The sequence below is a fragment of the Rissa tridactyla genome, chromosome 14 (assembly GCF_028500815.1).
Source record: "Rissa tridactyla isolate bRisTri1 chromosome 14, bRisTri1.patW.cur.20221130, whole genome shotgun sequence".
Lineage (NCBI taxonomy): Eukaryota > Metazoa > Chordata > Aves > Charadriiformes > Laridae > Rissa > Rissa tridactyla.
Window position 1 is genome coordinate 9,938,492 of NC_071479.1, and position 16,899 is coordinate 9,955,390.

At 41.6% G+C, this 16,899-nt stretch overlaps 1 protein-coding gene across 6 annotated transcripts in view; it reads left to right on the forward strand.

Moving 5' to 3' along the window:
• TNC (tenascin C) overlaps positions 1-16,899 on the forward strand; it is a 106,148-nt gene that overhangs the window by 1,291 nt on the left and 87,958 nt on the right. For 2 of the 6 annotated variants that reach the window (XM_054221020.1, XM_054221021.1), the window contains exon 1: positions 5,773-5,790. Coding sequence is in view for 1 of the 6 variants with exons in the window: in XM_054221014.1 (XP_054076989.1) it covers positions 5,729-5,790 (62 nt within the window). In the remaining 5 variants the exon portion in view is untranslated. Of the gene's footprint in view, positions 1-480; positions 547-5,717; positions 5,791-16,899 lie in introns of those variants that run through there. The other 4 variants (XM_054221014.1, XM_054221016.1, XM_054221018.1 and 1 more) reach the window with 4 other exon arrangements.

The window sequence follows — 16,899 nt, forward strand, 5'->3', positions numbered from 1 at the left end:
TTGCCCCTCTAGCCCTCCCCTTGGTATGTGTGAGCTGTGCTGAGTGCGATGCACATGTGCATGCAGCACTCTAACGGCTCGTGTAGCTGCACCTGCTGGAGGAAGGGCATTGAATAAGAAAGTGGCTCTCAGATGACCGGTGATCTTCAAAGACAAATGGCAAAAAGGATTGTATGCCACAGACCTAATTTTGCAAAGAACCAGACCTTTGATGTGTGATTTCATTAAAAAAAAAAAGGGGGGGGCGGGGCAGAGAGTGAGAAAAGAGGAAATAAACCACCATTGTAACTGTTGGTTGCTGGTATAACCTGTTTTTAATGGTATTTCTTCTTTGTCTATCTTACAAAGCAGATGGGTCTTGTTTTGCACTTGAGAAGATAGAAGCTATAAAAGGCAATTAGTAGAAGAATGTTTCTGGTTTTACAAATTCTAGAAATGTGCTAGTTCTGCATGTTGTTTATGATTTTTCACTTACTCTAGGATTTTTTCCAAAATGGCCAGTGACTTTGGATACCCAAAACTGGGACGGTTGGTGAATATGTGCAGGTATATACAGACAAAAAGCATGCTATGGGTGTGTTTTTAAAAAAGGAAAGGAAAAAAACCCAAACAGATATTTATACCTAATGGGAATGCTGTAATTTCTCCAATCTGTTAACAGATAAAGGACAGACCATACAACAAAAGGAGCACGACAAAAGATTTTAAGAGATATTTTTTGACTAGCCTCACTTAGTCTTTGATTATTATTTTTTTCCAGTCAGATGTTCCTAATGGAAAATTACAACATGGCATCAAGCAACTCAGAGTTTATAAATGTGAACAGTAATTCTGATATGACAAACACATGTTTATAAAGCATGGTAATTATTAACAATTGTAAAAATTTTGTGGAAATACTTTTTATTCTGTTCAGCATAGTGGTGTAAGTACCTACAAAGGACAGAATCTTTCAGCTGGATTATGGGGAAAAATCCTTACTTGGGACTAAATACTGCTTTGGGTTATAAAACAGAAAAATCTCATTTCATGGACTGTTGTGTTTACATCATGGCTTTTGATGAGGGCTGTCCTAGCTTTGACAATATTCTTTTCATACCCCTCTTTCCCCAGCTGAACAACCCTGTATGCTTCCCAGAGCAACTCTGTATCTGCAAAACTTTTCAGACCGATAACCCTGCTGACTTCCTGTCTACAAAAGAAAACAAGCAGGAGGTTGTTGCTCTCGCTAAAGAAATCATGTTGTCTAGCTTAACAATTTCACATGCTTGTATATCTAGACTCTGATGCCCTGAAAGCCCAACTCTTCTGAAGAAATGCATACTGCACATACTTGAGATTGTCTGACTCATAACACTGGTGCCAGGACTTTGGCTTTTTATTTCTATTTATTCACCATGGGAAACCTAAAGTACAAATACATTGGATGAAAGCCTGGCTCCAGTGAAGTCAAGGACAAAATTCTCATTGATTTCTGTAGGTAGAGAACTTAACTTCTGTGCTTTTGGTTGTACTTTACTGTTCCTGGCTTAGGGCTAAAGTGACATTTGAAAGGGTTCTGTTACCCATAGCGATGAGGAATTCCAGTGGCACTTCCAAACACAGCCCATGTGTACAAGAAGCATCTGTTTCCATCCTGAAGAGCTTGTAGCTTCTGAAGTAAGCCAGATTTGAAGCAGTGCACAGTAAAGATTTTTTCACTGCAACACATACTCAAACCTTGAGTCTGTTTGAAGCTTCTTTATGTCAGGCAACGGGGGGAGAAAAGGAAAATGTGGCTGACCTAGGTGTTGATTAGCTTTTAGCAGCACACAGAAGTTTGGTAACAAGCAGTCTTCATGTGATGAATCTTGTGCCCACCTGTCCCACAAGGAGAGGCCACGTCCAAACAGCCCAGATTTTGATGTTTCTTTTGGTGCTAAAACAGCCCCTTGGGTGGTGTAAGCTGCCCAGCATAAATTGCAGCAGCACTACTGTTACTCTAATTTGTGCTGTGGTACCTAGTTTTTCTACTTCTCTAGAGAAGTGAAAAGAATAAATTTCAGATTATACTGTAGTTAGGGAGCTGGATTTGGCTGTAGCCTTCTTGTTAAGACATTGCAAGGGCTCACTGTCTCTTCATGTGCTTTGTCAGGTACAAATTCTGATGAAGAATCTTTTAAAAAACAAAGCAACCAAAAAGAACCCCGAACCAAAAAAACCAAACCTAATAATACACTTCGGAAAATAATATATCAAGAAAAAAACCCCAAATATCTTAACGTGCTTAGCATTTGAGTTGAGAAAAGTCCATCAGTTAACAAAAATAATACTGACAGCTCCCCAGTGCCCAATTAATCATTTGCTTTTAACAACTGAAACTCACAGGCAGACACAAAGTGGAACAGGAAAGCAGGAGAAATGAAATGGTCCTTTGTCTTGTGGCTGAACTTGTTGCCCTTGCTGGGACACAAACAGTTCATCTGGGCAGAGAAACCCACTGGCCCACTTGGCATCCTGCAGCTCCTGGCATGTGTTAAACAGGTCGGTAGGTGGTCTGGCACAGACCTCTCGGACGTGCTTTCTCACAAGGTCCCTTGCTTTGCAGGGGGAAAAACAGTTCAACAGCAAGATCTTTTCCATAGGGTTCATAAACTGTTTCATGGTACTTAGAGGACTCTATGAAATATGTAGCTAAACTTCAAAATATAAATGAATTCTGTAAGGCTGTATAGTTATTTCAATGCTACACCATACAATTTTTATTTGGTTTTTTTAATGATGTATGCAACCATTTTAGTAGAGAAACTGTAGATAAAACAGAATTTGTGCATTCAGAAATCATTAAAATTATCAGGTGAAATAATTTGGCTGAAACTTTTAGCTAGTCTAATTAAGAATTGCAGTGCTTCTCTCTGCCTTAATACCTGTCAATGTATTTTAGCTCTGAAGGCTGTGACATGTTTCACTTGCTTCAAATCTATTAGAGTTGATTATGCTGGTAGTTAAAGAGTCTTTTACTGCTTTATTGGTTTTGTTATTATATTGTTATTGCAGGAATATATTAATCTTTATATAATGTATGCCTGCTTTACTCTAAACTCTTGAAAGAACTTTCAGGTTTTAGTGGGGAGTCAGATGGAAAAAGGAGGAAGGATATGGAAAATTCAGGACATACTGGCCCAATTCAACACACCTATAAAGGGTGGGTTGAAGGAGGATGGAGCCAGGCTCTTTTCAATGGTTCTCAGTGACAGGATGAGGGGCAATGGGCACAAGTTGGACCATAGGAAGTTCCGTTCAAATACACGGAAAAACTTCTTTACAGTGAGGGTGACAGAGCACTGGAACAGGCTGCCCGGGGAGGGTGTGGGGGTCCCTTCTCTGGAGGTTTTCAAGACCCGCCTGGATGCAGCCCTGAGTGACGTGCTCTGGGCAGTCCTGCTTTACAGGGGAGTTGGACTGGATCATCTCTGGAGGTCCCTTCCAACTCTGAAGATTCTGTATCAGATGTATCAGCTTAATGTTATCTGTTAGTGCTTCTTTCTTCAGAGGTTGTTAGTAAAACAACTGCTACTTGAAAGGTAACAGTTGTCCTCTACAACCTTTTACTTACGTTGCAGTGGTGGGGATGCCAGGCCATGACTTCGGAGGTTGAGGCCGTGAGACATTACTGAAGTTGACAGAGCCTCAGCAGTGTTCCTGCTTATCAGCTGGATCAGCAAAAAAATGACCCAAGGTGGAAGACTGTCTTCCACTGGTGTTTACTCTGGTGCACTTCTGCTCGTTTTCTTCTGGCAGCTTAAACTGGTGCATTTTGCATGTAATACACAAGGATTATGTGTGCTGATGACTTCATGAGCGGGTGTCCTGTGTCCGGCGGGGACAGGGTTAACCCCGCCCAGGCTGCGGCAGGGACACCGGGATCCCATCCCGCGGGAGCCGTTTCCCGCCCGGAGCTGCCGGGGGCGGGGGCAGGAAGTCGCCGCTTGGAGCGGGCGGGGGCGTCCCGGGTCCGGTGCGTGAGGGGGTAACCGGGTTTGTTTATTCCTCTGTCCCTGTTGTTGTTTTCCTGTTCCCTTTTGCTGTTCCGTTCAACTGCCTTTGTCTCAACCCAAACCCAACCAGCGGCACCTGGCTCTGTTGCCGTCTGAGGCCAAACCACGACAGTGGGTAACTCCTTAAGCATATTTTGTTTGATAGAATTGTCCAGGCTTTTTATTTTAAATATTTGCTTCAGTTGCCGTTTAATATAAAGTGCGTAAGCTATGTACTGAGCTCTGTCAGCTCAGCGACTGTTTGATTCTTTTCTTTGAACTGGTTTTAGATGGGTTGTTCCTTATCAGTGGAAAAGTGGCAAGGTGGCCCATGGTTAAGAGCCCTTCCCAGTACATGAGCTAAATGAACTGTGAAATGAAGAAATAGGGATTTAGATATCGAGGGAGTTCTACTGGAAAAAGTGACAACGGCAACAAAGTTAAAGGGGCTTTTGAAGCTGAGATGCCCAAATTTTGTTAGTGTCCCACTTCAAAAGATCTAGACCTTAGTTTTCCTGTGTCTTGTATCTTTAGTGCAGGCAATAAGTTGCCCTCTTTCATGAGGAACTTTGTTGTGTACTCTTGGAAGCTTTCAGGCAAGTGTGTAGTGTGGGAAAGGGATTCCTAAAATATATATGAACAACAGCTTTTCATTCAGAGTCTGTTCTGTGTTCTAAATCAAGAATTTGAATGTGCTACTCAGCTGAAAAATTTTAATTAGTTACTTTTTTTTTTTAAAACGAAGGGGTGCAGACAATCAGCTTTGTGTCCGACTATCAAGCATAGTCATCTCCATGAAATCTGAAGGCCCAGACATTGCCACATCTATCTTTAAAGCATTGAAGAGTTTGTGAGTTCCACCAACAGACATGAAGTCAACTCAGCAGAATATTTTTGGGAGGTGTTCCCACTTCCTTTCCAGCCAAATGTACCCACTTTGGTCTGGACTGGCCTCCTGAATCATAAAACGTTTGCATCTGCTTCCCATTACTGCCTCCTTCATTGTGAATTCCATAATGTCAGCGATGTTTCTGCCTGACTGGTTTTCGTACGAGTAGATAACACACTTTATTCCTTAAGAATCTGTTCTGAGGGAGAAAAAAAAGTCACTCTCTTCCAAACAATTGTCAAGAGCTCCTAAGCCTTCTGGAGCATCACACAAAAGCAACTTAATCCTGCTCTCTGCAAATGTCATGTTGCCTTGATCTCTCTTAACAGGAATTTGTTAAGTTGTTGCTACAACATTTCCAACAATCATGCCCTGTGTCATTGCCGCGTGCCACAAATCACATGCAGAGAGCTGTCGGGAGTAACAATAACATATCAAGGATGAAATGGCTTAAGTCCTGTGTGAAAGATAGAGTGCCATAGTTCCAGGTTGTTCATTGGTTTTTCTCTGTGTGCTTCTACTGGATCCTTTGAGACTGAATTAGGTCATGGATCTGTAGGGGGGGTGGAATTTGCTGTGTAGAGAAAAAAAAAAATAAATCAAAGTTTAGTGTAGCTGGGGCTTGATGCCTTCATAAGGATTTACTGAAAGTTTTGCTGTGTGACCTAGTCTACAACTACAGAGCCAACACAGGGAAAAGGGAATTTATTACTGCCTTGCTGCTGGGGTGGAACACAGAACAAAGTAGCTCAAGACTTGTCTACAGGGGATAACTACTGCCATTAAAGTTCATTCTCATACTTTTTTTGCAGTAAATCCACCTATGGACGTTCTTCTGAGTGCCTGCATGCGGTTTCAGCTCATCTGTTTTCAAACTGGATTAAGGTAAGCCTTATAACGGCTACACAGACAGGAGCAGACAATCACATACTTGTGCAGCGTAAACTCTAAGCTGGCAGATGTGCACCAGCTCTGGTTAAGGAACTCTGTATCTGTGTTAAAATGGCATTAAAATCCCAGTTGGTGCTGAGAAGGATGTATCAGCTTGGGTTTAGTGCTGGACTGTCATAGCTGTGGATTTGCTGGCTTGTGACCTGCCAGCATGAGTTGCAGGTGGAGACATGTAATTTGTTTGCACGTGCCGTTGTACATAAACTGTTAGTACAACACAGGCATTTCTATGGGAGACTAAAAGTGGATTAAATAGTTCACAGTATTTTTTGTGGTCTTTTTCTTCCACAAGGCCACAGGCCCCATCTCTTCTTTTGCTCAAAATGGGTAGTAGTTTACTTCCAAACTCTCTGCAGCAAACCTCCCTTTTCCCCCCTCAGTGTACTACCCACTTGGAAAGGGTAAGTGAGGAACCACTTATCTCCCTGGCACAAGTGTCAATGTGATGATAAATGTGATCTTTCTTGCAGTTAGCTGTAGGGGTGTAGACCTAGCTGAGCAGCTCTTTGATTAGTAGGTTTGTCTGAAGTTTAAGGTACTGTTCAAGAGATTAAAGGTATTTTTGCTATAGTTGTACCACACTGCCAAGATATTTACCTTCTCATGGAAGTTCTAGGTAATCCCTTGTTTCATACAAAACTTAAAATACCTTTATTTGGCAAAGACTAAAATAGTATGGCTTGATTTAACTCTGAAAAAGATCAGCTGTGCTGAAAATGAGCAAAAGATAAAGCATTCCAAGCTGCCTTGTCTTTTTTTATTCACTCTACTTTTACCATGTTTTCCTAGGGAAGTGGGATTTATACAACTTACATATTTGTGAATTTAACCATCCAGCCTGCCTGGCATGTCTCCTGCCCCCCTGCACTCCACCTGTGCCTTTAACTTGAACTTATTGTCAGATCCTGATCATCAGAATTTTGTAAACAGTGCAGCTACGAAGTTTGTATTTGGCAGGGTAAGGTACAAGACAGGATAAGGATTAAAGTCATGGTTCTTGTTTGAAATAAAGCCTGTTCATACCAAACTGGTGCCATAAGGAGTCTTTAAGTCATTAATTTCACTTGCTCTCCCTCCAGGGCAGGGAACTCAAGTGCACATTAGTACAACTGAGAATCTTCTCTTCAGTTTATACAGTGATGTTTTATTCTCTTCCTGTGCAAGGAAAGAGATTTGTTTGTATAACTTCAACATTTTTTTAATATGCAAAAAATAGAGCGGGAATTCACAGGCGTGGTATGACGGTAAGAGAGCGCTACTATGATCTGTTGAAGATGACCTTCACCTTTAGATTACGTGAAAAATTTTACTAATGCATTTTTGATATATTTTTATCCTTTGTCACCAATAATTTCAAATGGTTTACAATTAGGTGTCACATTTCCATCTCAACACCTGCTAAAACTACATGATCTAGGCCCTGATTCGGCAAAACTCTTAAGAATATGCTGTCCTTTAAAATTCATTTGATGTCCGTGAATTTGAAGATTTTGGATTGCAATGTTTTTTTGAGTAAGGGTAAACACAGGCACATACCTGAAGTTCATTGTGTCGTATGGCAGGGTTTGGGGTATCCTAGAAGCATTTCCACCAGTAACTTCTCTGCTTTCCAAATCTCTTTGCATCACCCTTTTGAGCAGAGGCCCTTTCTTGTCTCTGGTGCATTAGAAATCACTGATGCTCTTTATCCTTCAAATGAAGTCTATGATATATGTGGGGGGGGCTTTTTTTCCCTTAGCAGATGCTGTAAGTATTTCTTCTGACTTTTTGCGTTCGTACTTACTTAGGTGTGCATTTTCTGGTGCCAGTTTGTCTTTTAAGTCAGGATTTAAATTTGAGTATTTTCTAACAAGCACCTGGTAAAGATATGGGTAAATCTTGAAAAAAAATGTTGGTTTGAAGGGTCAGAAACCCACATGGAAGGTTTTTTTTCTCTATTTTCACACTTAGGCTGTACTCTGAGTCTCAGGTCTCTGTGACAATTTCTGCTGTAAAACATTTGTATTCTGTCTTTCATCTGAATAGTATCTTTGAAGTCCCCACCCGTTCCTACTCTAAATGTGCGTTTCACAATGGTCTCCACACAGAATTCTGCTTCAATTAGAGAAGGAAGTCCTCTGGAATTAATTTTCCAAACTGATTTCACTTCCTTTGTTGTTTCCAGTGCTAAAGTGAGACTTTATAGCTTTTTTTTAGGCTTGGGGGGGAGAGAGACACACACCTGAAGCAGGGCCTCTGCATAAGTTGTGAGCATGAAAATCCTTTACTGACTCTAACCCAGCCTTGGTGAAAGGTAGTGAAGTGAAATAATAGGATGAACAGCTTACCCCAGTCCTCAATTGAATTTTTTGCAAATATATTCTCCCAGAGTGAGAACCGTACTGAATACATAAGCTTTCCCCTATAGCTTTTTTATTTAAGAAAGTGTTTTTTCACATGTGAATACTATTCACTTGTCAATGGTGACTCTGTGGCACCAGCTGTGTGACAAGACACATCCTATGGTGAGGTCAATTGACAGTGGATGTAGAAGAAAGTGCTGGAGTTAGGTAGGCAAATAGGCTTTGTACATGTACAGTTACAGATCATTAGTTGTTGCTCAGTGAGTTTATTTTGGTGATCTAACTTCTCCAATGAAGGGTACAACAAAAGGTGCAAGAAGGGTCTTCATTTCCATGTCCTGATGATAGCATTCTTTACTCCTGGAAGATTAAGTGGTAAAGGAAACATATGCTTATTTTATTACATTGCTGGGGTGAAGTGGGAGGAGAGCCAGTTCTTCTAACGGAGCTTTGAAAAAATTTGTCAAAGTGATTGCTCTGTCCATCCTGCTCCTTGAGGACCTCTGGGATTTGCAGAGAGCCTGAGCCTTCTGTCAGAGGGGGCTGGACTTCTGCAGAGAATTAACAATATTACTGATTTCCAGATACACTTGCTAGGTGCAGCACCCCACCATCACTGTGGGGGAAAAAAAAAAAATTTCTTTCTAGAGGCAATTAAAGGAAAGCAGTTTCTCCTTTCTCTTATAAAGTAACTGCTAATCAATGCTTTAAAGAGAGCTTTGTAGAGAAGGAATTCCCAATCTGGAGGAAAGATGTGGCGTGTGAATTCAGGTTTTCTATTATAATGACAAAACTGTATAGTCTTGTAGCTGATTTTTGCAGCTGAATCACTAAGCCAATTGTTTTGAACCTGAGCGGGGTGAGGGGAACGCTGATCAAGAGTGGTGCATAAAGTTCTTACAAAAATTTTCTTAAGGGCTTGCAATTAGAGATTATTGTGTCATCGCAGAGAAGGGGCAGCCTGGAGGTCATATCTGGTATGGGAAACCCCAGGCAGGTCTTTTAAAATAGCAAGGGCAAATCAAAATGACAAATTTACGAGAGAAGGCCAGCTTGTTACTCAGCATGACTTCACCAAAATCAGCTGTGCTGTATCAGAGTAGAGATTTGGCCCTGAATACAAATACATTTGCAGCATACTTGGACTGTAGGATGTCCTTATAAAGTATAAATCCAAGCAGAGTTTCTTCTCGTACACCTTCCTCATATAAACAGTCTATAAACACATGACTTGTCAATCTCATTACTCATGTAAGTAGAGATTAAGGTCTACCCCAGAATTTCGTGTGTCTGTGCAATTCACAGCAGGGCCATGAGACATGAAAAGATTAAGTCTGGTGTGTTTGGAGGCTGGAGTGTCTGCGGCTGAGACAGCAGCAGATGTTTCTGTGTGGATACCCACACGGTTTGGGAGAATTGTGTGTCCACCTCATTTGTCTCTCTTCTGTGTACAATACCAAATGGTGACATTAAAGAAATGATTCCTTCATTCTCCATGAGGCCAGAACATGCATCAAGTCAGCAGTGCTAGATTAGCAGCATCTGGCATGCAGGGTGTGTGATGTTTCAAGAAAAGCAGGACAGAAGGACACTTAAAGCAAACAAAAGGTTGAAGCAATCTGGCTCCAGGCAGCTAGAAGAAGCAGGACTTAGGTTCAGAGTGTGAAAATACAGCCAACACATGCTGTAACCCCAGGCTGGGTGACGTTTCACAGCAGCTATGTAAAACAAGAGCTCTTTCACACTTTAGTCTCCCCACAGCTATGGGGTGTTGCACTGGGCTAAGTGTTACCTGACTTTGATGTTCTCCAGACAGACCCCATATTTGTTCATGTTTACACATTTTGACAGGGAAGGAGCAGCTCTGCTTAATATCCCCTGGTTTTCCTTGCGGTGGTTTTAAACACTGCAGTGCAAATAACAAACTCGCAGGTCCTACGACGACTCAGTTCCCACGAGGCAGAGTTTGTGTCTGGCAGGGCAGTGGGCGAGCACAGATTGCTGACGTAGGTTTCAGACCTACACACTCTCCTGCATGCAGATATCTGGAAAGCTCCCATTCCCTCCAAATAGGGATAGGAAAGTGTTGGAGAAGCTGTGATAGGCCAGTCCGTTAGTTCCCTCCTCCTCCTTTCCTTTATAATCCATCTCAGCATGCTTCATGAATACTTTTGACAGTAGCTGGACATCGCGGAGCTATTCCAACATACCAGTTGTGGGGATATACTGGAATTGCATGTTCAGGCAATAGTATCCTGCTTTTAATATCATACGTGAATATGTCACTAAATCCCAGATTTGTAGAAAACTTGGGTTTATGTAGTGGATGCTTTCTTTTTGATGCTAAACTTCATTCTCATTTGAGCCTTTATATATAATAACCGGGATGGGGCTAATGTACTGAACACCCTTGGTCAAATTTTGTCCTCAATTGCATTGTTTTTGCTCAGTATTTGTTTTACCACAGGCCCTGCTTTAATCTGTTGTGTTATGTGCAGAGGACCTGGAAAGTAAGGTAATTCTTGCCATGAAAAGTTGGAAGAAATAAAAGACCTATAGGTATTGCTGGGTTTCTGATGAGGAGACCCAGGCATAAAGAATACTGAATGATTTGTCTATGTCTTTGGGGTAGTTGGGGCATTTATTACAAGACTGTCTTTCCTCATCCTTCTGAACTTTGATCACATTTAATATCTACCTTTTTAATGATTATTTCCTTTTGCGTTAACAAGGAGAGCCCACAAAGAAACCAAAAGTAAACCTGAAACATATAAAATTTGTATACTGAAGGTGTGGCATACCCTCCTCTGAAGGACCATTTATCTAAATCCTAGGAAGCTGTGTTATCACTACAGGGAATAACACGGAATTACTGTTATCTGAAAGACAAGATAAGGCAGGAAGAAAGGCAAGGAATACACACACACACACGAAAATGAGTTGCCTGTATTGGGGTGAAGCTTTCCTCTTTGCAAACAAGCAGCCAACAAGCGTATTTGGTTCTGTAAATTCCAGCACTGGTCTTCTCTTGATCTTTTCAAGAACTTGGGCTTTTCTTGATTTCTGTTTTTTTCCCCCCACTCTCTGAATATTGTGAAATAGACCATTGTGTCACGCTTCAAACTGGAATCCAACAAGTTGAGACTTTATTTACATTCAGGATCAATGTGGTTAAATGCAGCAAGACAAAAGCTTAATTAAAATGCAATTTTAGTGTCCAACGTGCAGGAATGCAAAGAGGCAGCAAATAGAAATAATGAACACACTGCAGAGCTGTTGAAATTACATTAATGTATTTATATCACGGAATCACGGAATCTTCAGAGTTGGAAGGGACCTCTAGAGATCATCTAGTCCAACTCCCCTGCTAGAGCAGGGTTGCCTAAAGCACATCCCTCAGGGCTGCATCCAGGCGGGTCTTGAAAATCTCCAGAGAAGGGGACTCCACCACCTGCCTGGGCAGCCTGTTCCAGTGCTCTGTCACCCTCACTGTAAAGAAGTTTTTCCGTGTATTTGAACGGAACTTCCTATGTTCTAGCTTGTGCCCATTGCCCCTTGTCCTGTCGCTGGGAACCATTGAAAAGAGCCTGGCTCCGTCCTCCTTAAACCCACCCTTTAGGTACTTGTAAACATTAATCAGGTCCCCCCTCAACCTTCTCTTCTCCATATATATATATATCTAATAGTTTTATTCAAAAATACAATCCAGTCTTACCAGTAACTAGAAATACAGGACAAAACTGGGAAGGGTAAAGCCTCATTGTCTCTAAATAGATATTGTAAGAAAACAAACTGTCCTACTGCTACAGCAGTAGAATCAGCGTTTGGCTCTAAGGCCTGTTTTTTTTTTTTTTTTTTTTCTGTGAGAAAGATGAAATGAGAGTGGATTTAGAGCCTCCTTCTTCCCATCCCAAAGTTCCATCAGTCTGTAAATAAAGTGTGGAAAAAATCAAAGCCTTGGGCCAAAAAGCCAAATCCAGTGCTTGTGGTGTTCTGTACTTGAACTGCGCATTTGGAGAAAGCATCAATCTACTCAGTTCATAATGGATAAAGAGCTGTCAGATGGCTGAAAGTCATTACAGTTCACAACTGGGGTTGAATTTGACATGCACTGGGCTAGGAAAGAATGTCCCAAGTAGCCTGCCACCATTCTTATGTATGAGATGGGACAGTCAGTGTCAATCTTTAACAAGAACAAGACACAGAAAGCTTAGTGAGGCTGAGGTCTTCTGGGGAGCAGTGTGAGGAGGGTGTGTAAGGCTATGTGTGTGAAGCTTCTGAAGTTCAGGAGGGACTTCTCAACTAAACCATGAGAAAACATAGCAAGCGGAGTAGACAAAACAGGTAGTCTGGATCTCTCCTAGTGTACCAAGGAAACAAGTGGTGTTATGAAGTCCTAAATGTAAACTATATACAAAACTGGATCTGCAGCTGAATGCTATTTGAGCAAAGTTGAACTGTACTGCTTTATATTTCATGAAGTTCTCTGTATTTGGCAGTGTAATAGTTTAGGCTCTCTGAAACACTTAAGTGTAGATGGGTGGATGGAACAAAGTATGATTTCATTCAGTCAGTTGTTCTAAATATTTATGAACATAGCCATCATTGGTAGGGAATGTGTTGTTACTCGGCATTAATAAGAATGAAAAGGGCAAACATGACTGAGGCTCATGGGGGCAGAACCGGGGACAGTGAAATTTATATAAGGATCTGTTCTTCTCCAGATTTTAGATATCCTTCTGAAGCTCTAGACAGGTAGGTAAATAGCTATGCAGAGGTATAGATGCCTGTTTCCAGCTAAGAATTATTCCTGTGTTGATATTAATGTACTGGAATATTAGAGGAAGTATTTTGGTTTGTCGAGGGCAGAAGTTTGGCTTCAGTGATGTGTTGTTCACCGCTGGCTCTCGTAACTCGTAGGCTTCATTCTCCCTTGTGCTTGGGGTCCCAGTGAGCCAGTATGACACTAATGAAAGAGATTTCATGATGTGGGTTGTAGTCAGCTGAATGCGTAAGTGTCTCCACATTCAGGGTCTGACAGTTATCATGAGTCATTAGGAAAAAGTATCCTTTAAGTTTGGGAAAGGGTGTTGGGTTTTTTCCTTTTTGAAAAGCTGAAACAGTTTTTTCCCAGATATGTCCCTTACAAAGAAAGTTTCCTTCTAGTTCTGCCTTGCCCAGAAGCCACACATTCCATTGCAGACTTGCAAAGTGATGAAGGAATTAGTTCAGCTGAGGCATCCTCCTGGGTGCAAGGAGATATGGCTGCCTCTGGCTCTGTCACCAATGCTGTATGTAACCTCATCTGTCTCCTTTGGTCTTGATTTTGTTTTCTGTCTGTATCTATACAAAATGCAGAATGAGTTTCAGGTAGAAGATTTTTGGAATGACAAAGAATAGTACTAATGTACAATTCATTGTTTTTCAGGTTCAACTTTCAAGCTTAGTCCTATCTTATTCCAGAAAGGATTTTATTGTGGTTTGCTATACTGGGCAAAAGCAAGATCTGTATCGTGGAATACTTGTTCTTTCTCCTTTATGAGACTATATAAGTATTCCCGTCCTTCACTGCACTACTCTAATACTTTGATCGTCTTACTGAAGGAAAAAACCTGCCACAATAATCTGAAGTAGAAAAAGCTCAAACCAAACATCTTCACTTGCACAGTTCTAGCCTGACACCTTAGGGACCTGTTTTGCAGGCACAGATCGATTTGTCGGACTCTTCTGGCTGACACCTCTGCAAAACCAGATGTGTTTAGCTCTTTGGCTTGCTGTCCTCTGGCTTCCAAACTTGATTCTTGGAGTAAGAGTCAGGAAAGAATGTCATTTCCCCCCCCCGCTGCCCCCGCCACCTTTTCCATAGTCATCTTCTAGCATACATCCTGCCTTGCTGGCACCTTCCTTAGCAGCGTGTGATTGCTGGAAGTCTCTACTCACTGGTTGTGTTTCAAGATGATGGGCTTGGCCGGATCCTGGCCTGTGGAACTCAGTGGTAAACATTCTCACGAAAGGCTTACTGTCTGTCACAATAATTTGCTAATCTGTTTATGGCTGAGATTCTAACGAAATGAAATCAGTCCCCCCACATAGCCTTTTCATCCAGATATCTACAAGAAATAGACTTGATGCCTTTGATGACGTCAGTTTGCTTGGTGCTGCTTAACTCAATGACATTGAGCAATACACCTTCAGGATTTTTCCTACTTTGGAGCTCACAAAGTGTAAGAATAATGAAAAGGGTTCTTGCATCCCTCTTCCTTATTGCAAGGGAACCCTGAATTGAAGATGGTTCAAGACTGTTTGTCAGAAACTGGGTTGTAGTAAATGTTGGCCAGCCAGTGTGAATGGGAGCCAAAGCCATGTTTATCAAGTACATTTGAAACTTCAGTGAGTTAAGAGAGTCATTAAAGGGTGATCATTAGCCGTTTAAATGATTGTGCTATTTCTGTTATGCTGTGTTACAAGTTCATGAAGACTCTGTAGCTAGAGAGCTTATGGATGTCATTCATGACATAACTTTGGGGCTCTTCCAGCTGCTTTGAGAGGAGCCTGCATTGAACTCTTTTCAGAGTCCACCTGTCCTTTCTGCCTCACGTATTGCCAGCAAAACAAAAAGCTAATTTTGTACTATATGCAGGCATAACTTCCAAGTAAGCTTTGAACTGGGTGGCATGGGTAGTAGGGACTATTAAAATACATGACAGATTTTAGTACTAGAGAGATGCCATGTTATATAGCTGCAGTCTCCAGTAGACTCTCAAAGCTAACTTCAGTTGCAGCCAAATCTCTCACTGCCACCTCCTTATTACGTCCGTTATCTGTGTTGCTAAGGTGAAAGCGACACAGCAAGTTCCACGTACATTTTGTTGTTCAGATGCAGCCCAAGAATACATCCATGTGTGTGAACAGTAGCCTTTTCAGAGGAGATCATACAGCTGCAAGGCTGAAGGTCATTGTTATTCTATGGTGGGGCTAACCTGTAGCCTCTATAAATAAGTCAATGTTATAGATCTCAAAAGAAGCCAGTAACTGTCAATACAGAGTTTCCCGGTCTTTGTTGTGGAAAAATTTGCAAAGATTCTTCGCAAAATTGTGCTAGTCTGTTATTTACACTCTTCTCTTAACTGATAAAAAGGGATGGGTTTTGCAAATCTATGCACATCTCTTGCAAAATACATATTTATTAGCAGTCCGCAATTCAGCTGTTGTGTTTCTTTCTTTTGTGCTTAAGGTGTATTTGAAAGTGCTCAGTAACTCAAGGGAAATCACTGCAGCCAGTCAGGAACGATCATGGGAAATGGAAAATCCCTAGTGGTCTTGTTGAGAAAACTCAGACAAGGCTGTGCAATCAGTGCGGAGCTGCCCTCTGAAGGAACCCATGCAGAGCTGTAGCATCTGGCTCAGGTGCAGCCCGAAACCCTGGCAAAAGGGGAAAGCGCAGGCCAAAAGTCACTCCAGAAACTATTTCATTTTCTAGGAGTTTCTGGTATTTGGCAAGTATCTTTATCTTTTATTTTCTCTTTCTTTTTGAAAGAGCCAGACACTTATATGGAGCCTTTGGGTATGTCTGCACTGCAGGTCAGTGGTATGATAGTATTTTAACCTCAGCTCAGCTCCATCATATAAACTCCCTGGTTCTGGTAGTAGGGCTGCGGTGGCACTCTTAAGAGGCTTCAAAACTCCCCTGGGATTCTGAAACACGCTTTCAGTGACATCTATGTTATAAGGCAACCTGTTACAAATAGTCTGTATGGAAACTTCATTTTCAGTGCCTTCACAATCATTGCTCCCTTTGCCATCTAGACTAGAACTAGTTGGCATAAGCTGCTTTTACAATTTTTAAATTACAGTTTGTCTAGATAACAAAACCATGTTACGTGTTTTTTAAAGGAGACACTCAAGAGGCTGCAGCTGTTTGCAAGAGCTGTATGTGATACAGGGGTAGTTTATGAAGCAGGAGAAAACATCTTTACAAGCTGTTTCTGGGCCTTCCCCTGGATCCTGAATTCAGGTTGAATGAGGAGACATATGGCTTCACAGTGGAACAGAAGGCTTAACTGGTGGAACAGAAGGTACCGAGGGCCTGCTCCTCTACCTGTCACTTCCACTGCAGGTATGAGGAATGAAAGGATTTTGACTGTGCACAGAGTGTAAAATGAATGAGGTAGGATGTTTCTCCGAGGAGATTTTGGCAGCAGTCTCGTGCCAGTTCCATGTACTGGACAGGCTTATCCTGGGCATGAGGCTCCAGGGGTTGCTGAGTGTGCTGTGGGTCCTGAGAAACATTGAGTTAATTTCTAAGGTCTCCTTCCCTCCTTAATATTGCCATGTTGAATGTAGCCCTTTGCTCCCAGTAAACATTGTTTCTGTAGTTGTCTCTCTGGCTAATACCTGTCATGACCTGGTGAGAGGGACAGCTAGTTAAATCACGATATGATACTTCATGATTATCCAGGACTGGAAAGTCATAGTAACAGCCAAGTGCATTTCCAATGCGGCGATGTACATGGTCTCAGACTTGCATGGCATAGGTAGTGTCATTTCATATCCTTTGATCACTTTGGAGAATGGAAATTGTTGGTTTTGCCCAGTTGTTGTAATTGACTTCAGGATGGGTCTGTGATCAGGAACTTTTAGCAATTAAATTCTTGGAAAGCTAAATAACTTACGGTAATTTTTATTAAGTTCTCAAAACCTC